At 41.6% G+C, this 21,624-nt stretch overlaps 1 protein-coding gene across 4 annotated transcripts; it reads right to left on the bottom strand.

Annotated features, from left to right (window-relative positions):
• Positions 1 to 202: 202 nt before the first annotated feature.
• On the bottom strand, positions 203 to 21,304 carry tbc1d7 (TBC1 domain family, member 7). Of its 4 annotated transcripts, none has more exons than XM_072283735.1 (8): positions 21,158 to 21,304; positions 19,530 to 19,702; positions 18,916 to 18,996; positions 17,099 to 17,286; positions 15,953 to 16,090; positions 13,887 to 14,032; positions 3,180 to 3,309; positions 203 to 308 (listed from the first exon to the last, which is right to left on the bottom strand). In XM_072283735.1, the coding sequence occupies exons 2-8, from the start codon at positions 19,693 to 19,695 to the stop codon at positions 222 to 224; spliced, it is 936 nt and encodes a 311-aa protein (XP_072139836.1). In that variant the 5' UTR covers positions 19,696 to 19,702; positions 21,158 to 21,304; the 3' UTR covers positions 203 to 221. The 4 variants fall into 4 exon arrangements, with proteins under 4 accessions (XP_072139836.1, XP_072139835.1, XP_072139837.1 ...); XM_072283734.1 differs by having other exon boundaries at positions 19,530 to 19,699; positions 21,158 to 21,302; XM_072283736.1 differs by having other exon boundaries at positions 19,536 to 19,699; positions 21,158 to 21,301.
• Between the last annotated feature and the right edge of the window lie 320 nt (positions 21,305 to 21,624).

Raw genomic sequence — 21,624 nt, 5'->3', positions numbered from 1 at the left:
CAAGAAACTGCAGTATTACCAATATAAGTCTTCTTTAATAGGTAGGAGTTAGGTGTTGACATCCCCAGAGTGGAACTCAAACCTACAAGCTTCTGGCTGAATTGTGAAGCGCTATAGCATTGTCTTGTTTATTTAAAAGACTGTTTTTCAAATTTTGAACAGTCATTTTAATAAATTATTGCATAGAAGAAAAGAATCAATCTTTTTCATTCACATTTTAATTACACAGAGTGTACAGGAGTCCCAACATATTTATGCCATAAATCAATGGCTTTGCTGATGATCGCATCTGTGTTCTCCTGTGGTATCTAAACAAACACATAAACAACACATCATTAAAATGGGGAAAAGTAATCTTATTAACAGCATTGAGTCATTACAGAATGGTCAACCCATGGGTCAACATAAGGTATCTGAAGAAAAATCTGAACAATTTTCTTATTACACTTGATTATACTGTATATAGTGACTAATGCAACATCTTCTGTTTATAACTGTAATAGGAAAGATTACAAATATAAAAAATGAGGTAAAAATAAACAATTTAAATAAAGGAAATGATATAAGGGCAAGATTTATTGATGCCTCCACCTGCCAAACATTGAACAAAAACTGAAGCAAAGCACAAATTGCCTCACATTTGTTTTAGAACATCAGACTGAATAGACAAAATTCAAAGAAAATTTATTATCAACCTTCGTAAATGTCACCATATAGAACCCTAAGATTCACTTATTGAGGGCATTCACAGTAAATACAAGGAACACAATAGAATCAATGAAAGACTGTAACCAATAGGATGGACAACACCCAATGTGCAAAAGACAACAAACTGTATGAAAACAAAATGAGGGAAAAAACAAAATAATATTAAATAAATAAATATGCAATAAATATCAAGAAAATGAGTTAGAGTCCTTGAGAGTGAGTCCATGGGTTGTGGGAACAATTCAGTGATGGGGCAAGTGAAGTTAAATGAAGTTATCCGCACTCATTCAAGAGCCTAATGGTTGAGGGGTAATAACTGTTCCTGAAACTGGAGGTGTGGGTCCTGAGGCTCCTGCACCTGCTTCCTGATGGCAACAGCGAGAAAAGAACACCTGCATGGTGAGGTCCTTGATGATGGATACTGCTTTTCTCTGATTGCACTCTGTGCAGATATGCTCAATGGTGGGGAGGACTTTACATGGGATAGACTGGGCTGTATCCACTTTTCTAGGTTTCTCCATCCAGGGCATTGGTGTTTCTATACCAGACTGCAATAGAACCAGTCACTCTACTCTCCACCACACAGCTATGGAAATTTGTCAAAAGTTTTAGATAACATGCTTAAATCTTTGCAAACTTCTCAGAAAGTAGTGGCACTGCCATGCTTTCTTCATAATGGCATTTATGCGGTGGGCCCAGGACAGTTCATCTGAAATGGTAACACCAAAGCATTTAAAGTTGTTGACCTTCTCTACCTCTGATTCCCCGATGAGGGTTGACTCATGAACCTCCACTTCCTTCCTCTTGAAGTCAATAATCAGCTCCTTAGGCTTGATGACATTGAGTGAGAGGTTGTTATTGTGGCACCACTCTGGTATGCTACTGTAAATTGATCCTAATATGCAGGTGATTAGTGGATTTTTATGGTGAGTTGATGGGAATGTGGGGAGAGCAGGTTACAAGGAAAAATTGCGGGGAATGAGATGGCTCATAGAGCCAGCACTATGTCATAATATACTAGATTAGATTAGATTCAACTTTATTGTCATTGTTCCGAGTATAGATACAAAGCCAATGAAATGCAGTTAGCATCTAACCAGAAATGCAAAGAATAGTGTTATTTACAAAATAACTGCGAATAAAAAGTGCTACAGTACACAAATATAAAAGTACTGAGACAGTACAATACGGGTGCAATACTGCTTAGCGCCGTGATATGAGGTTCAGCAGGGTCACAGACTCAGGGAAGAAGCTCTTCCTGTGCCTGCTGGTGAGGGAGCGGAGGCTCCTGTAGTGCCTACCGGATGGGGGGGAGAGTAAAAGGTCCATGGTTAGGGTGAGATACATCCTTGATAATGCTTTTTGCCCTGCCCAGGCAGCACTTATGGTAGATGTTTTCAATGGTGGGCAATTGGGTGCCGATAATCCGCTGGGCGGTTTTCACCACGTGCTGGAGTGCTTTGTGGTCCGATACGGGACAATTGCCATACCACACTGAGATGCAATTGGTGAGTATGCTCTCAATGTAAAAGTCCATCAGTATCCTGGGACAGAGGTGAGCTTTCTTGATGCTCTGCAGGAAATAAAGGTGCTGTTGTGCCTTTTTGATCAGGATGGAGGAGTTCAGGGACCAGGTGAGATCCTCAGAAATGTGAACACCAAGGAACTTGAAGCTTGATACACGCTCCACTACAGCTCCGTTGATGTAGATGGGGACATGAGTGTGGCTCCTAGCATTCCTGAAGTCCACAATGATCTCCTTGGTCTTCTGGGTGTTAAGGGCCAGGTTGTTGTTGGCACACCATGCGGCCAGGTGCTGAACCTCGTCCCTGTAGGCCATCTCGCCATCCCCTCTTATCAGGCCAACCACCATGGTGTCGTCTCCGAACTTGATTATGGGGTTAAAAACATGTACAGGAACGCAGTCATAGGTGAAAAGGGAGTACAGAAGAGGGCTCAGCACACGGCCTTGAGGCATGCCGGTGTTCAGGGTGAGAGTGGAAGAGAGGTTGTCTAACTTAACTGATTGGGGTCTGTTAGTCAGGAAGTCCAAGGTCCAATTGCAGAGGGATGAGCTGGCGAAGTTTGGCGATCAGCTTGGAGGGGATCACAGTATTGAATATTGAACTAAAGTCAATGAACAGCATTCTGATGTAAGAGTTGGGGCTGTCCAGGTGGGTCAGGGCAGAGTGAGGTGCCATGGAGATGGTGCCCTCTGTTGACCCGTTGGTGCAATAACCCAAGCTTCTAAAATAACATATGGACCAACGGATTCAATAAATCAAAAACAAAATCAAACAACTGAGATCTTAAATAGAAATTAAATAATAAACAGTGCTAGTCAAAGTCATTTTTATTAAATAATCAGCATTCACAAAACAATAGTTGCATCTAATTATGGATCTTCTTTTACTGGGGAGGCAATTTTCTCAGGAAAAATTGGCAAAATGCTTGCTGACAAGTGTACTTACATTAAGAAGGAACTGTGAAATACTTTCTGCTTTATTCATTGCCATTAATTTCATCTTAAATGTTAATAAGATTTCCATGGCTACGAAGACCAGAATTCTGCACGATCCACTTATGACTTTGTCCCAAACCCTGAAAAGCAAAACATTATCAAGATGAGAGAATCCTAATTAAAACCTGAAAAACATAATCATAATGCAAAGTACCATCTCTATTTCATGATCCACTGTCCCTTCCCATCAGATTCTCTCATCTTCTGCCCTGACACTTCCATCTAGCACCTCCCAGGTTCTGACATCATTCCCACTGCCCCATCTCTCATTTGGCTATCACCCGCCAGCTCTTGCTTCACACCTTTCTCTTCAAGTTTTTGTAAAGAGCTATATCCCCTTTCTTTCTAGTTCAGATGAAGGGTCTCAATTTGAAATGTCAACTGTCCATTTCCCTCTTAGATACTGCCTGATCCACTGGGTTCCTCTAGCAACCTGTGTTTTACAGTAGATAATGATTCACAAAATAACATCTCATAAAAAGGGACTGGTCCTGTTAATCTATTTTTGGTGATTAAATTTAGGAATGTGTGTGATGGACTCTCTCTCTCCCTCTCGCTCACCGCTCCCGAAGGAAGGCACCTGCATTCTCTCTCTTCGTCAATGCTGTTGCAGGATGGTACCCAAGTTCTGGGTCTGCAGTTTCTGAATTGCACTGTAGTTCAATTGGACTCTTTCAATTTTTGCATTTTTATACTCTGTGTTTTTGCTTGTTCTTCCTTGCTGCCATTCGCACGATCTGTTTTGTTTTTTGCACGAGGGTTGACGTCTTTGCTGCTGTTTGCGCAGTTTGTTACTGCACATGGGGGAGGGTTGATGTTCATGTTGTCATTTATGAGATATGTTTGTTTTATCTGTGAGGGGTTTTGATCTGTTTTGTTTAAGGGTTCTATTGCTTTTGTTGCTTCATAGCTGTCTGGAAAAGACAAATCTCAGTTGTATACTGCATAGATACCTTGCTAATAAATGTACTTTGAACTTTGAAAACTATAAACTTTGAAGGGAAAAACCTCCAGTCAGATTAGATTTGTTTATTGTCATACACAGTAGGGTACAATGAAATTCCACTTTTGGATGCAGCTCACCAAGTAAAGAGTATACATGTATCCCTCAATAACACACCATCAAATGTCCTATGCAGGAAACTGAATTCGTGCTGGTCTCAAATGAAAAGCTTTGCTTTGCTATCCACTTCAATACCTTCTGCACGACAAGCTAAATGACTTGACATAAGCAACATCATGTGCCTTTGCATGGTAAGAATTTTAGCATCCAAGCAACCCAATCCGTGTTTGAATGATACAATGTCCTATCAGGAAGCTACTTTGCAGAACGGCAACTAATGATTTGCCGTTCTGAAAAGTAGCTTCCTGATAGGTTGCAACTCTTAATATGATTATAGCAGGAGGTGGACATTGTAGAAGCCAAGACAGAACCTTAAGCATGCTGTACCTATCCAGATATATTTCAGCAACTTTACATAGAACATAGAATAGTACAGCACAGTACAGGCCCTTCGGCCCACAATGTTGTGGGTCTGCCTCAAACCCTGCCTCCCATATAAGCCCCCACCTTAAATTCCTCCATATACCTGTCTAGTAGTCTCCTAAACTTCACTAGTGTATCTGCCTCCACCACTGACTCAGGCAGTGCATTCCACGCACCAACCACTCTCTGAGTAAAAAACCTTCCTCTAATATCCTCCTTGAACTTCCCACCCCTTACCTTAAAGCCATGTCCTCTTGTATTGAGCAGTGGTGCCCTGGGGAAGAGGCGCTGGCTATCCACTCTATCTATTCCTCTTATTATCTTGTACACCTCTATCATGTCTCCTCTCATCCTCCTACTCTCCAAAGAGTAAAGCCCTAGCTCCCTTAATCTCTGATCATAATCCACACTCTCTAAACCAGGCAGCATCCTGGTAAATCTCCTCTGTACCCTTTCCAATGCTTCCACATCCTTCCTATTGTGAGGCGACCAGAACTGGACACAGTACTCCAAGTGTGGCCTAACCGGAGTTTTATAGAGCTGCATCATTACATCGCGACTCAACTCTATCCCTCGACTTATGAAAGCTAACACCCCATAAGCTTTCTTAACTACCCTATCCCCCTGTGAAGCAACTTCCAGGGATCTGTGGACATGTACCCTCAGATCTCTCTGCTCCTCCACACTACGAAGTATCCGGCCATTTACTTTGTACTCTGTCTTGGAGTTGTCCTTCCAAAGTGTACCACCTCACACTTCTCTGGGTTGAACTCCATCTGCCACTTCTCAGCCCACTTCTGCATCCTATCAATGTCTCCCCGCAATCTTTGACAATCCTCTACACTACCCACAACACCACCAACCTTTGCGTCGTCTGCAAACTTGCCAACCACCCTTCTACCCCGACATCCAGTTAATAAAAATCACGAAAAGTAGAGGTCCCAGAATTGATCCTTTAGGACACCACTAATCACAACCCTCCAATCCGAATGTACTCCCTCCACCACCACCCTCTGCTTTCTGCAGGCAAGCCAATTCTGAATCCACCTGGTCGAACTTCCCTGGATCCCATGCCTCCTGACTTTCTGAATAAGCCCACCATGTGGAACCTTGTCAAATGCCTTACTAAAATCCATATAGATCACATCCACTGCACTACCCTCATCTATATGCCTGGTCACCTCCTCAAAGAACTCTATCAGGCTTGTTAGACACGATCTGCCCTTCACAAAGCCATGCTGACTGTCCCTGATCAGATCATGATTCTCTAAATGCCCATAGATCCTATCTCTAAGAATCTTTTCCAACAGCTTTCCCACCACAGACGTAAGGCTCACTGGTCTATAATTACCCGGACTATCCCTACTACCTTTTTTGAACAAGGGGACAACATTTGCCTCCCTCCAATCCTCCGGTACCATTCCCATGGACAACGAGGACATAAAGATCCTAGCCAGAGACTCAGCAATCTCTTCCCTCGCCTTGTGGAACAGCCTGGGGAATATTCCATCAGGCCCCGGGGACTTATCTGTCCTAATGTATTTTAACAACTCCAACACCTCCTCTCCCTTAATATCAACATGCCCCAGAATATCAACCTCACTCATATTGTCCTCACCATCAAGTTCCCTCTCATTGGTGAATACCGAAGAGAAGTATTCATTGAGGACTTCGCTCACTTCCACAGCCTCCAGGCACATCTTCCCACCTTTCTCTCTAATCCGTCCTACCTTCACTCCTGTCATCCTTTTTTTCTTCACATCATTGAAGAATGTCTTGGGGTTTTCCTTTACCCTACTCGCCAAGGCCTTCTCATGCCCCCCTCTTGCTCTTCTCAGTCCCTTCTTAAGCTACTTTCTTGCTTCCCTATATTTCTCAATAGACGCATCTGATCCTTACTTCCTAAACCTCATGTATGCTGCCTTCTTCCACCTGACTAGATTTTCCACCTCACCTGTCACCCATGGTTCCTTTACCCTACCATTCTTCATCTTCCTCACCGGGACAAATTTATCCCTAACATCCTGCAAGAGATCTCTAAACATCGATCACATGTCCATAGTACATTTCCCTGCAAAAACATCATCCCAATTCACACCCGCAAGTTCTAGCCTTATAGCCTCATAATTTGCTCCTGTATCCAAAAATGTCCAAAAAGCTCTGTACTATTATTCAATCAAGAAAAAAAAAAGCAATACAAATTACAAAGCAATTTACCTCAGTGACACAACAGGTGCTGAATACTTAATTCTTCAGGAGTTTTTAATATTTATCAGTAGTTACTTTATAGCATACAGTATAGCACGACTAAAATCATTTCCCCTTCTCAGGCTGAGTGCTATGCAACTTTATTACTGGGAAAGACAGATTTCTTTGCCACAGTAGATGTTGAAATGGAGGTAGCAAGACAGAAAATCAATGGTTGAGGAAAACCGAAAATGGAGTCCCCAAATTCACAAGGCAAGGAGGGTAATACAAAATGCACCTTATGCAAGATACACACATTTTATATCATACACCATAAGAATACACATTTTATGCACTTTTAATCATAGACTATTTCATCACCTTTCTATAGGTGTTTCTTAATTATAATCTAGCCCACCAAATGCATCCTACAGGATAAATGGTAGAAATGCAACAAGCTTCCTTCTGACTGCACCATGACCATTTCCACAGTAGCGTAGAAGTCTAAGAATCATATTGGAGACACCCTCATCTCCAAGGCCACCGCCAAGCCACACCCCATCTTGATTTACACATAAACATGCTCCTGGATTTTGATTCTGGGTATAACAAAGTACTCCTGGATCAAAACCTAGGAATGCTTTCCTAGACACAACCCAGGTCAAGGATTGCAGCAATTCAGAAGACAGTTCATCAACATATTGTTTTAAAGCTATCTGCATACAGGCAACGGTTTCAGCATTGTTAATAACTATTCCTTCATTGTGGACAATAATGAGTGTTTTTTTAATCTAAATAGCAACTCAACTCTCAAAATTTCCAACGTCAATAATTCTTTTCTTCCTTTCCATCTTGCTCTATTCTTCCATTTCTCAGCCTACGTGTATAATCAGCTGCAGATTTGTATTACATGATTAAACATAGATAACCATAAGACAAAGGAGCAGAAGTCGGCCATTCCGCCCATTGAGTCTGCTCCGCCATTTTATCATGAGTTGATCCATTCTCCCATTTAGTCCCACTCCCCTGCCTTCTCATCATAACCTTTGATGCCCTGGCTACGCAGATACCTATCAATTCTTAAGTCATGCCCTCTCGTACTAGACTCCCCCATCATGGGAAACGACTTTGTCACATCCACTCTGTCCATGCCTTTCAACATTTGAAATGTTTCTATGAGGTCTCCCCTCATTCTTCTAAACTCCAAGGAATACAGTCCAAGAACAGACAAACGTTCCTCATATGTTAACCCTCTCATTCCCAGAATCATTCTAGTGAATCTTCTCTGTACCCTCTCCAACGTCAGCACATCCTTTCTTAAATAAAGAGACCACAACTGCCCACAGTACTCCAAGTGAGGTCTCACCAGCGCCTTATAGAGCCTCAACATCACATCCCTGCTCCTATACTCTATTCCTCTAGAAATGAATGCCAACATTGCATTCGCCTTCTTCACCACCGACTCAACCTGGAGGTTAACCTTAAGGGTATCCTGTACGAGGACTCCCAAGTCCCGTTGCATCTCAGAACTTTGAATTTTCTCCCCATTTAAATAATAGTCCGCCCGTTTATTTCTTCTGCCAAAGTACATACCCATACACTTTCCAACATTGTATTTCATTTGCCACTTCTTTGCCCATTCTTCCAATCTATCCAAGTCTCTCAGCAGACTCTGTTTCCTCACCACTACCAGCCCCTCCACCTATCTTCGTATCATCAGCAAACTTAGCCACAAAGTCATCTATTCCATAATCCAAATTGTTGATGTACAACGTAAAAAGAAGCGGCCCCAACACAGACCCCTGTGGAACACCACTGGTAACCGGCAGCCAATCAGAATAGGATCCCTTTATTCCCACTCTCTGGTTCCTGCCAATCAGCCAATGTCCTATCCACATATGTAACTTTCCCGTAATTCCATGGGCTCTTATCTTGTTAAGTAGCCTCATGTGTGGCACCTTGTCAAAGGCCTTCTGAAAATCCAAATATACAACATCCACTGTATCTCCCTTGTCTAGCCTACTTGTTATTTCCTCAAAAAATTGTAATAGGTTTGTCAGGCAGGATTCTCCTTTAAGGAAACCATGCTGAATTCTGCCTATCTTGTCATATGCCTCCAGGTACTCTGTAACTTCATCCTTGACAATCGACTCCAACAACTTCCCAACCACCGATGTCAAGCTAACAGGTCTATAATTTACTTTTTTGCTTCTTTGCCCCCTTCTTAAATAGCGGAGTGACATCTGCAATCTTCCAGTCTTCCGGAACCATGCCAGAATCTATCGACTTTTGAAAGATCATCGCTAATGCCTCCGCAATCTCCACAGTTACTTCCTTCAGAACACGAGGGTGCATTCCATCTGGTCCAGGAGATTTATCGACCTTTAGCCTATTCAGCTTCCTGAGTACTTTCTCTGTCGTAATTGTGACTGCGCACACTTCTCTTCCCTGCCACCCTTGAGCGTCCGGTATACCGCTGATGTCTTCCTCAGTGAAGACTGATGCAAAATACTCGTTCAGTTCCTCCGCCATCTCCTTATCTCCCATTACAATTTCTCCAGCATCATTTTCTATCGGTCCTATATCTACTCTCACCTGTCTTTTACTCTTTATATACTTGAAAAAGCTTTTAGTATCCTCTGATATTATTTGCTACTTTCATAGTTCATCTTTTCCCTCTTAATGACCTTCTTAAGTTTCCTTTTGTAAGCTTTTAAAAACTTCCCAATCCTCTGTCTTCCCATTAATTTTTGCTTCCTTGTATGCCCTCTCCTTTGCTTTAACTTTGGCTTTGACTTCTCTGTCAGCCACGGTTGCATCCTTTTTCCATTCGAAAATTTCTTCTTCTTTGGAATATATCTGTCTTGCACCTTCCTCATTTCTCGCATAAACTCCAGCCACTGCTGCTCTGCCGTCCTTCCCGCCAGTGTCCCTTTCCAGTCAACTTTGGCCAGTTCCTCTCTCATGCCACGATAATTTCCCTTACTCCACTGAAATACCGACACATCGGCTTTCGGCTTCTCTTTTTCAAATTTCACAGTGAACTCAATCATGTTATGATCACTGCCTCCTAAGGGTTCCTTCACCTCAATTTCTCTAATCACCTCCAGTTCATTAGACAATACCCAATCCAGTACAGCCCATCCCCTAGTGGGCTCAACAACAAGCTGTTCTAAAAAGCTATCTCGCAGACATTCTACAAATTCTCTCTCTTGAGATCCAGTGCCGACCTGAGTTTCCCAATCCACTCGCATGTTAAAATCCCCCACAATTATCATAACACTGCCCTTCTGACAAGCCTTTTCTATTTCCTGTTGTAATTTGTAGTCCACATCACTGCAGCTGTTTGGAGGCCTATAAATAACTGCCATCAGGGTCCTTTTACCCCTGCTATTTCTTATCTCAACACATAAAGATTCTACACCTTCCAATCCCATGTCACCTCTTTCTAATGATCTGATATCATTTCTTACCGATAAAGCCACGCCACCCCCTCTGTCTACCTGCCTATCTTTCCGATACACCGTGTATCCTTGGACGTTCAGCCTCCAGAGACAGGCATCCTTTAGCCACGTCTCAGTGATGGCCACAGTATCATACCTGCCAATCTGTAGCTGTACGACAAGATCATCCATCTTATTCCTAATGCTATGTGCGTTTAAGTATTACACCTTAAGACCAGTATTTGGTACTTTTCGCTTTGATTGCACTGCAACTCATCCCAATGGCTACAAATTTGCCCTATCACCTGCCATAACAAACCGGTACTAATGACCAATGACACAATGAGCTGAATGAACTAAACTGATCAACTGAAACAGAATTGGGTGTAGAAGAATTCGAACTGGATGAAGGACAACCAAACTAAAAGGAAGGGGTGTAGCAGATGTGACAGTTTAACCTTCAATTCATCAGTTCTCACACCATGGCAAGAGTAAGCATAGCAAAAAAACACAAGGTGGTCATCCTGCATCAGCAACGTCTCTCCCAGGCAGAAATTTCATGGCAGACAGAAGCTTCAAGATGTGCTGTTGACCGGAAATGAAGTGGTGACACCAAATATTGACTCCATTTAGTTTTTTTTACTGTTTACTACTCTTTACAGTTTTTTTTGATATTTAGAAACTTTTTATTTCATTATTTTTGAAAGATCACTTTACAGAACATTTTTACACAGTAGTGTACCTCACTTTGTAGTAGCACTCCAGCTACCTTTCCAGCAAGACAAAGAATGAACTATGCGTGATACAATGATGGCATTAGCTGAAACATTGAGCATCTCAGCTAAAGAAAAAAAACTTCTTTCTTCTTTTGCCAGGGGAGAGGGATTTGGGAGCCAATGTGTCCGTTCCGTTTTTGTTCCTGTTTTTTTTTACAGGGAGGGTGGATTTGGGGGTTGATGATCATGCTGCCTTTCATTTCTTTTTCTTTCTTGGTTTCATGGCTCCCTGGAAAATTGAAGAATTTCAGAGATGTATACAGGTGTCCCCCGCTTTTCAAACGTTCGCTTTACGAAACCTCACTGTTACGAAAGATTTACATAAGCACCCTGTTTTCGCTTTCAGAAGGTGTTTTCACCGTTACGAGAAAAATTCAGCGCACGATAAAAAGCAGCGCGCACCCCGAGTAGCCGCTCTCCCCGGATTCGGAATGGCATTCTCGCCAGCATTGCTTTAACACGAGCCTGTGAGCAGTCATTTCCAAGACGAGTTCTATGGTGTTGGAAAAGCCTGAAAGAGCTTGTCAGGGTGTTACACTTAGCGTAAAACTAGACATAATTAAGCGTTTCGATCGTAGTGAACGAAGCAAAGACAATGTGAGTTTGGCTTGTGGAAGCTGACGAAGATGATGTTGAAGAGGTTTTGGCATCCCATGACCAAGAACTGATAGATGAAGAGCTGATGCAATTGGAAGAGGAAAGAATAACAATTGAAATCGAATGAGTAATGATAAAGTACGACTTTAATTTTGAAAGGGTACGTAGGTTTAGGGGATATTTGCAAGATTCTTTGAGTCCTTACAAAGAACTGTATGATAGAAAAATGCGCGAGGCGAAGCAGTCAAACAAGCCTTCCACATCAGCCACAGCAGGTCGACGAACCTCGACCTTCAACATCGAGGCGGGCAGTCTTAGGAGAAGATGAGCTGCCTGCCCTGATCGACGATGAGATGACACCCTCGTGTCCCACCACCCCAACAACCAGGCCGCGGACAGGTACTGTACCGATTCCCGGAGAATGCAGCAGTAGTCGGGAGGCACACAGCACATCTTTAAGAAAAAAGCCGAAATAAACATGCTAATTAATTAGGTGCCGCCCCACACGCAATTGTTGGCCCAGATCAGAGGCAATGTGATCGGCAATCAACACTAATCTGGGCCGACAATTACGTGTCGGGCAGCACGTAATTAATTAGCATGTTTATTTTGGGTTTTTTCTTAAAGATGTGCTGGGTGCGTCCCGGCTACCGCTGGACCCCTGCGTGCTTCGCGGCAATGTATCGGTTGGTAGCCCGGAGGGTGGGGGCCACTGCACCACCCAGCCTGCAACGACTCAGCCAAACACACCATCATCGGTGTGCTCTGCGCTGTCCCGATTCCGGTAAGTGATACTACACTGTACATACATTATTTCTACTTTCTATCTGCTGTGTATTTTTACGTGTTATTTGGTATGATTTGGCAGCTTCATAGTTTAAAGATTACTGGAGAGCTCTTGCGCCGTGTTTTTGCCAACAGCGCTTGCGTGAGATTTTCTGCCGACGGCGCTTGCGTGAGATTTTCGCTACGGAGAACAGTGCAGTAATGATTGTGGAAAAGTATTTCTACTTTATGTGCTGTGTGTTTAATATTCAAACGTTACTTAAAATGTTACGATGCTATTGACTTATAAGTGACTCATATAACCATATAACAATTACAGCACGGAAACAGGCCATCTCTGCCCTTCTAGTCCGTGCCGAACGCTGCTTTCACCAAGTCCCACTGACCTGCACTCAGCCCATAACCCTCCATTTCTTTCCTGGCCATATACCTATCCAATTTTTCTTTAAATGATAATATCGAACCTGCCTCTACTGGAAGTTCGTTCAACACTTACTTCAAGCTCCTCTGTCCTCGCCGATAATTGACTTATCACTATATTCATGCGAGCAAAATATGCGCTGTGTGTTTAATATTAAATTCATTAGATAAACCCTTTTAGAAATGAAATTGAGCGTATTAGCCACTTATCACCTATATTCCGGTCGTGATTAACACTACCTCCCCCCGAACAGAATCACCAAAAAGAATTTGCAGAAAAAAATCGGCATGTACACGCATGCGCACTGGTGCCGCGCAAGGCTTCATGGTCATTGTAGTCTTTCTGGGGTAAGCACAACTCTTGCTACTCTTGTCCATTGGCAACCCTACTCCCCCACCCCGGGTCGGCCAGTCCGCAAGAATATTGTCAATAATAAACCAGTCTGCATTACAAAAAAGGATTGGGGACCCCTGTCATAAGGCATGCTCCCCAATCCAGGCAACGTCCTTGTAAATCTCTTCTGCACCCTTTCTGTGGTTTCCACATTCTTCCTGTAGTGAGGCGACCAGAACTGAGCACAGAACTCCAAGTGGGGTCTGACCAGGGTCCTATACAGCTGCAACATTACCTCTCGGCTCCTAAATTCAATTCCATGATTTAGTTCTTTCTTAACTACAGAGTCAACCTGCGCAACTGCTTTGAGCGTCCTATGGACTTGGACCCCAAGATCCCTCTGATCCTCCACACTGCCAACAGTCTTACCATTAATACTAAATTCTGCCATCATATTTGACCTACCAAAATGAACCACTTCACACTTAACTGGGTTGGACTCCATCTGCCACTTCTCAGCCCAGTTTTCCATCCTATCAATGTCCCGCTGTAACCTCTGAGAGCCCTCCACACTATGTCTCTAATAAGGTGGTATAGGTGTACTTTTACTACAAAATTGAGTGCCTACCTTTGAAGGCTTGATTCAGGTAAATAGCCCGCAAAACAGTGTGTGAACCACACATCGTAGGGGAGCTTATTCATGGCTGAGCAGGTTTTAAGATGAGTGAGGAGTTTGCTGTCTTCTAGATTCAGGTACTTTTCAAGGCTGTTTGGCTACAACATTGATTAAAAAAAAATGTAGAAATTATCAATCATTAATTTTCTTCCATTAAGGTTAAAATTGTTTAGTTTAGTTACCTATTTCTACAAAAGTAAAATATCCCTGGTAGGGGATACACAAAATAGAAAAAGAAAACGCTAGTAATACCTAACAAAATATGGTTATATGGTTATATATGTTATATATGATTATATGGTTAAAACTTGAAACACCTTTGGAGAGAAAGACTTAATACTTCAAACCATTAAATTTTCATCAGAACTGGGAAACAGTCATTCATGCTCACCACTACACTCACCACTGTAACAAGCCATTCATTCTCACCACTACAAGCTTATACTTCTAAGTATATGTCAGAATTGATCTGCTACCTCAAACTATCCCAACCAAATAGAATCACAACTGTGGTACTGCACAGGAACAGGCCATTCAGCCCACTGAGCCTGGGACAGTTTCTAGTAAAGCAATATCAATCCCAGAAGGCCTGTAAATTATTTCCTTTCAGATGCCTATTCAATTACTTTCCAAATATCCATACTACTCTGATTTAGCTGGTGTCACCTAATAAAGGCCTATGTGTGTGTTTTAATATCCTGACATTGGGGAAACATTCAAAAATATTTGAAAGAATTATACTATTACAAAATTAATTTTAAAACACATTTCTTTCAAACAATTTAAAACTTTTAATGGAATTCAATGAAGAAAAAGACATAAATTACTCTTACTTGTTTAGCTAAGTACCTGCTGTTCCTGTCCTTTCAAATGAACAGACCTTGTGATCCAGTTTTAGCAGGCACTATAACTACGATGTTCCAGATGCTGGGAGAGTCCAGTACCTGAGGGCATGGTTTAAGAATAAGGGGTAGGTCATTTAAGACAGAGTTGAGGAGGAACTTCTTCTCCCAGAGAGTTGTGGAGGTGTGGAACGCGCTGCCTCAGAAGGCAGTGGAGGCCAATTCTCTGGATGCTTTCAAGAAGGAGCTAGATAGGTATCTTATGGATAAGGGAATCAAGGGTTATGGGGACAAGGCAGGAACCAGGTATTGATAGTAGATGATCAGCCATGATCTCAGAATGGCGGTGCAGGCTCGAAGGGCCGAATGATCTACTTCTGCACCTATTGTCTATTGAGATAAACTGTGGATCTTGGAACACCAGAGATGTATATTCTACTCTTGAAATTGAGTAGCAAGCAACTCTTGCATATTTCTGAGTTAGGAGAGCTCAAATATTACCTCAGCATGTGCAGATCTCCATTGCTATATCCTTAGAGAATATGAGGCAATATTTGTTGCTCCTCAGAAAGATGACCAGAGATCTGAACCAATCTGATTGGTATTCCTAAAGCTAAAACCTGGTGCTAGCTGGACCTCACAATCCTAACATGGTAGACTACATGATAAATCTCATTGTGTCAGAACTGTTGGCATATCACTTACTCCTCAAGGTTCTAGTGTAAGCACATAACATATACACAGCTGCACTATCACACTAAAATATGTGCTTATAATTTTCAATTAAAAATGGAAGCAAATTGATACCTATGCTCCTTTCTCCAATTTCACAACTAATATTTCACAATGCTACTTCCATCTGACAGAGTATTCAGGATCTTAGTTAAACATCTCATCGGAAACTTCCAACAATTGCTTCCAACTATGCCAATTATTGCGCTCATTCACAAAGTTTAACAACATATTTATTAAAACAACAGCAGTGTTTACTGACAAACAAAATCATCCCATAAACCCTCCTTTTGTTTTTGGTTGTGAAAACAAAGAAGCAAGCTCAGAATGCGATGTACTTTTCATCATCTGCCATTCCTAATCACTGCTGCCTATTTTATAGCATAAAAGCCATTCTCTGCTAGCTAAGTTTTCAACATTTACAGTGGTTATCATGTTACTTACCAAGTGAGGCAGTGAATCTCCGTATTTATTATTAAATTGCTTCACAAAACATTTCATTAACCAATAGGCATCAACATCGTTCTCCATCATCTCTTCCATCGCTTCCGCAATTGCAATTAACATTTTGTCCTCGGGTCCCTGACATTATTCAAATATAATGTGAAAGGGATGCTTATTCTGATTGCTGCAGGAATATCAAGTTAACAAAATAGTACTTTTTTTATTTCCTGTTATGATATTCACAAAGCTGAAAAGCCTACATTTATAGTACATGTGGTGACAGTAATCCTGAGATCTACCTTGTAACAACTTATTTTTATAGCAGACTGCTCTCGGATTGAACTGAGTCAGAAGAATGACAAAACCTAGACCAGGGAGAAGGGACTGGTTTAGTTTACTTAAGAACATCACTTTGAGACACATAGATACCATAGATGACTGATATCTTTTACCTAGGGTTAAAATGGCAAATACTAGAGGATATGCATTTAAGATGATTAGGCTGGAAGGTTTCAATACAGTTCACTGCCATCTTTTACAGTGAAAATGAGGTAGGGCAGTAAGTACAGGCCTTGTGAGAGATGCCTGGATCTTGGATCAGTATTTGTATTAAAGCCCAATACCTTAGCAGCTGGCTACGTAAGGCTGTTTACGAAGCAGACTGAAATAAATATGCATAATTAATTTTTGATATTGAAAATATAATGTCAAAAGCTAGAAATTAAACAAAGTGTATCCGAATAACTGTTAACAAATTTAACTTCCAACAAGATCATAGCTTTTTTAATCAACTTTGTGCAAGACACATCACCAGCCTTCCAAAGCAACTAAAGTCATCCACCACTTCCCCAGAAATACATTTAGGAAAAGAAGCTGTATAAGTTTGGAGTAATCTTTGAATAACGCTTATAAGCACCATACAAACCATTCAAACAGAAACATTTATTTTTATAACAGTATAACTATAACATTATTATAATATTACTATAACAGTAAAATGCTATATGACATACATATTAAACCTCATACTTTAAACTTTGTAAATATGAGTCAGTGAATCAACTGCTTAATTTTTAAAACTACCTTTCCTGACTTTTACTGTCTCCAAAAACTAAATGTTATGTCAACAATAGAGATACAACTGACCAGTGATTGAGATGGACAGCGTGGCAGAGTTCCAGACTCTAACTGATACATTCGGAGGTAAACCCAAACTTGTGGTGTGGAATCTTGAACAAAACGGATAACTTGCAATGCTTGCAACAGGTCCTCATATTGTTCTTTCCGAAATGTTGCTACAGCAGCATGAGATTCATAGTGAGGAGGGAGAATACCTTTGAAGGCACAGGGTAAATATTAATTACAATGCTACAGATGAAAATATTCCCAATCCAATATTCACTTCTCACATCTCAACGTTCTGCCTGTCACACAGTAAAACAAGCCCCATTTTAACCAGATTTATTCTGTTGCATATTTAAAATAAAAATTGCTTTTATCATAGACGCAAACATTTTTTTTTCCCCAGTAGACAAATGAAAAAAATTGATGCTCTTTAATGCAATGCTGTCAGTATACTTCGGTGATAGGGCCTGTGTCTTAAATTACAAGGCTGTGGATTCAATCTAGTAACCTAAGTACATTATCTCGGATGATTAGTCACTGCAGAATTTTAGAAGTGCTACATTTTCTGGGGTGCTATATTATAGAATGAATCAAGGCCCTTTCTGGCCTCTCAAGTGGGTGAGAAACATATTTTGTCACTATTAACAAATGCAGTTTCTGGCTATATCTATCTGCCTGAGGCAAATGATTCAAGCGAAGGAATCTCAGTACCTATCCTTGATATTCCAGGACAATACCATCTCCAAAATGACCTTCAACAACACCTGGGAGGTCATTCACTGATCAGAAACACAAATGAACCAACCATTTAAATACTACGGCTAAACTAGCAGAGCAGAGGCTAGGTATCTTGCAGCGTCTGAATGATCTCCTGACATCTCAAAAGTTTTTCCATCACCTACAAGGCACAAATCAGGAGCAGTGCTAACCAATCTCCAGAAGCTTGACACCATCCACAACGAAGCTATAGAAGGCTATGGGTAACCCTATGTAATTTCTAAGGTAAGGACATATTTGGCACAGCTTTGTGAGCCGAAGGGCCTGTAGGTTTTCTACGTTTCTATGAAGCAGCCCACGTCAAACACCTTAACCAAACATTCCCTCCCACTGGCATAGAGCGGCTGCAGTGTGTGTATTATCTGCAAAATATACTGCTGTTTCTCATCATAGCTTCTCAGCACCTTCCAATCGTTCAACCTCTAATACCATGAAGGACAAGGGCAGCAGGCCAATGGGAGCTTCAGATTGTGCAAATTTACCTCCACAACACAGAGCACCCAGTTGGAGTTGTAATACCAGTCCTTTTTCGTCACTGTATCTAATTCCTGGATCTCCCACCCCAAGCATTGAAGAAGTCTGTAAATTAGAAAGACTGCAGTGTTTCAAGAAGGTGGCTCAGCAGCACCTTCTCATGGACAATTTAAAATGAGCAATGAATGCTAAGCTTGCCAGTGATACCCAGATCCTGAGAAATGAATTAATAAAACTTATTTCTGGACTGACAGGTTGACAACGTAATTAACACAAGGTAATTAAAGTCTTATCTATATTAAGACACACACAGAAGGGCTCACTAATACCCAGTGAGCTGCTTTACTCAACTAACAATATCACTGCCTGAAAAGCAAATCAAATATAATAGGGTCTAATCGTACAGCTAGAAAGATAGTCACACAAATAAAATCTCAAACGTTCTTTAATGAAACTGTATGCGATAGGAGTTATCCTTAGTATAAACCAGACCCAATTTTAATGAATGAAACAATGTTGACATCCTGAGTGATTATTAAAGATATAATCACGCCATTACATACTACAATAAGATTATTTAAATATACCAAGCAATACTTTCCACACAAGAGTGCGATACATGGTTGGGAGAGGATAGCGTTGAGCAAAAGTGCATAGCTTCTCAAGATCTGCAAAATCAAAATGCAAAAATTTTTATTTTTAAATTTTAATAGAACCAACATACAAGTGTATAAAGCTCTACTTGCTAACCCATAAATATATTATTCATTTCCACTAACTTACAACACATTATTAGAACTATGAAAAATATTTCAGTAATTTCCATTTTCTCAAAAACAGCTTTATAACTGTCCAGATGAAGGTCTCGGCCCGAAACACTGACTGTTTATTCCCATCCATGAATGCTGCCTGACCTGCTGAGCTCCTCCAGCACATTGTGTATTGCTCTAGATTTCCAGCATCTGCAGAACCGCTTGTGTTTATATCAGTCCCACTATATTACTAGCAGTGAACTTACTTATCTTACAACCATTTCTCATGTACCAAGGGTGCACAACAGAATTAATGAGTCAAAAAATCTACATTTCACACAAACTTTTCAATCAATTTCATACTTCATAAAGTAAATTTGACTGAATTAGACTTTGCAGTACCAACACGCTTTCTGTTGTAAGTTTTATTTCAGCATTTTGGTAATTACCAATACCTAGAGTTAGCAGTGCAACATTGAATACTTTAAAGTCTCTTAGTGTACCCAATGGATCGTCCTTCAGCAGGATCTCAAGCGATTTCTTCTCTTCAACACCACGGAACCCAACCTTTTCATAATAGTGAGAACGGAAATTCCTCTGAGGATCCTCAGCCATTTTTCTACTGACAAAGAGACTAGAGTCATAGAAAAGTACAGCACAGAAACAGGCCCTTTGGCCCATCCAGTCCATGCCAAACCATTTAAACTGCCTTCTCCCATTGAACATGGGACTATGGTAATCAGAGCCAAAACTCTACCATTATCAAAGCAGTGCATTTTAATGAGAAAGTTACTTTTGTATACGGAAATAGTATACCATTAAATTTTAGTGCTATATTTCCCAAATAAGATTTTCACAATGTCACGAAAATCTACTACACTGGACATTTTATTGTTGAATAAATCATATAGGGATGCATTTAGAAGAGATAGTATAAGCCTCCCTGTAGAGTTAACTTTAATCCACCAAGAAAGATAAATAACTTAGAAGGAAAAATAATATTTGAACATTGTACAAGAGAGGAACTTGTACATTGTTCCCTGAAAGTGGAGACAGGTAAATAAGGTGGTGAAAATCATTGGTACTCCTGTCTTCATCAGTTAGGGCATTGGGTGCAAGAGTCAGGATGTCATGTACAAGACATTGGTGGGACCACGGTTGGAATATTCTGGCTAAGTCTGGTTGCCTGGATATAGAAAGGATATCATTAAGCTGGAAAGGGTGCAAAGATTCACAATGATGTTACCAGGACTGGTGGATTTGAGCTATGAAACACAGGATAGGCTGGGTCTCTTTTCACTGGAGCACAGGAGAGGCTGAAGGGTGACCTTATAAAGACTCTTAAAATCATGAGAAGCATATTTAAGATGAATGGTTATTTTTTTTTAATCGGGGAGGGGAATCTAAAACTAGAGGTACCAGTTTTAAGATGAAAAGGAAAAGATTTAGAAATCCAAGGAATAACTTCTTCCACACAAAAGGTGGTGGATATATGGAACAAACTGCCTGCATAAGTGGTGGACTTGGGTTAAACAGTTGCATGGATAGGACATTTTTAGGCTATCTACCAATGCAAGCAAATGGGTCGAGTAGTGTAGGCAACTCAGGCAGCATGGATGAACTGGGCTGTATGATTCTATGGTTTCTACAACTTCATAAATTCTCAGAAATCTGAGAATAAATCAGAACGTGCAGTCAACCCAGTCAAAATTAGCCACTGAAAAGCAAGTACAGCAAACACAAAGAGAATGGCTGAGTACATGGGTGCATACACACTGACAGGTTGTGCACATACCCGCACACGCAGTGTAAACAACAGAGGTTTGCACACACACACACACTGATGGGAACTGCACACAGTGATGGAATCATACGTGCGGACATTCAGTAAAAAAGGTTTTGCACATACACAGCGACAGCGAAGTGGGGGTGGACTGCACATGAAACTACGCAGTGACGGGGTGTATACGCGCGCAGAATGAAGTCGTCTACAGATCCGTCAGTTCGGGCAGTGTGTGCACTGCCCGTGCCACCTGAAAAGCACACGACCACCTCCCTACTCACACCGAGGACCCACCACTGTCCGCCAAACCGGGCCGCAGTCCTTCGGCCTGACTCGGCTATCCAATCCCTCCCGCCGTTTCCCGGTCCACCGACGTCATCGAAGTCTGCAGGCGCGTGCACGGGCGAGGCGAGAGAAGTTCGGGCGCGCGCCGACCAGGAAACAAGGAGGATCGCGTGGAGCGACGTGCGCAGGCACGAAATTGGGCTTCCTGGTAAGGAGCCGAGACCGCGTTCGCGCGCGTAGTTCCAGGGGACGATTGGGTGCGCGCATAGAGGGGCCCGGGTGCGGGGTGCGTGCGCGACAGGAAGTTATTCGATACGGCTGCTTTGGGGATTAAAGTCTGCGGGAGGAAGGAAAGTAACACGGATGAATTATGTAGAACGACAGTGGCTTTGGGGAGCAATGGAGAATTCGAATGGTAGCGTGTATCGAGCTGGCGGAATGCAGAATCAAGCGGAGTTGGTTCGAGCAAGGGCCGA

This window comes from Mobula birostris, chromosome 19 (assembly GCF_030028105.1).
Source record: "Mobula birostris isolate sMobBir1 chromosome 19, sMobBir1.hap1, whole genome shotgun sequence".
NCBI classification, from domain to species: domain Eukaryota; kingdom Metazoa; phylum Chordata; class Chondrichthyes; order Myliobatiformes; family Myliobatidae; genus Mobula; species Mobula birostris.
Note: the sequence above shows the minus strand (reverse complement) of the source record. Positions and strands in the feature narration are given on the sequence as shown.

Excerpts from the sequence above, each read along its gene's own strand:
- tbc1d7 (XM_072283735.1), bottom strand. The coding sequence starts at position 19,695 with ATGGCTGAGGATCCTCAGAGGAATTTCCGTTCTCACTATTATGAAAAG. Across the intron at positions 18,997-19,529 it reads ACTGCTAACTCTAGGTATTG|ATCTTGAGAAGCTATGCACT; the intron begins GTAATTACCAAA and ends TTGATTTTGCAG. Across the intron at positions 309-3,179 it reads TTTCACAGTTCCTTCTTAAT|ATACCACAGGAGAACACAGA; the intron begins GTAAGTACACTT and ends GTGTTTGTTTAG.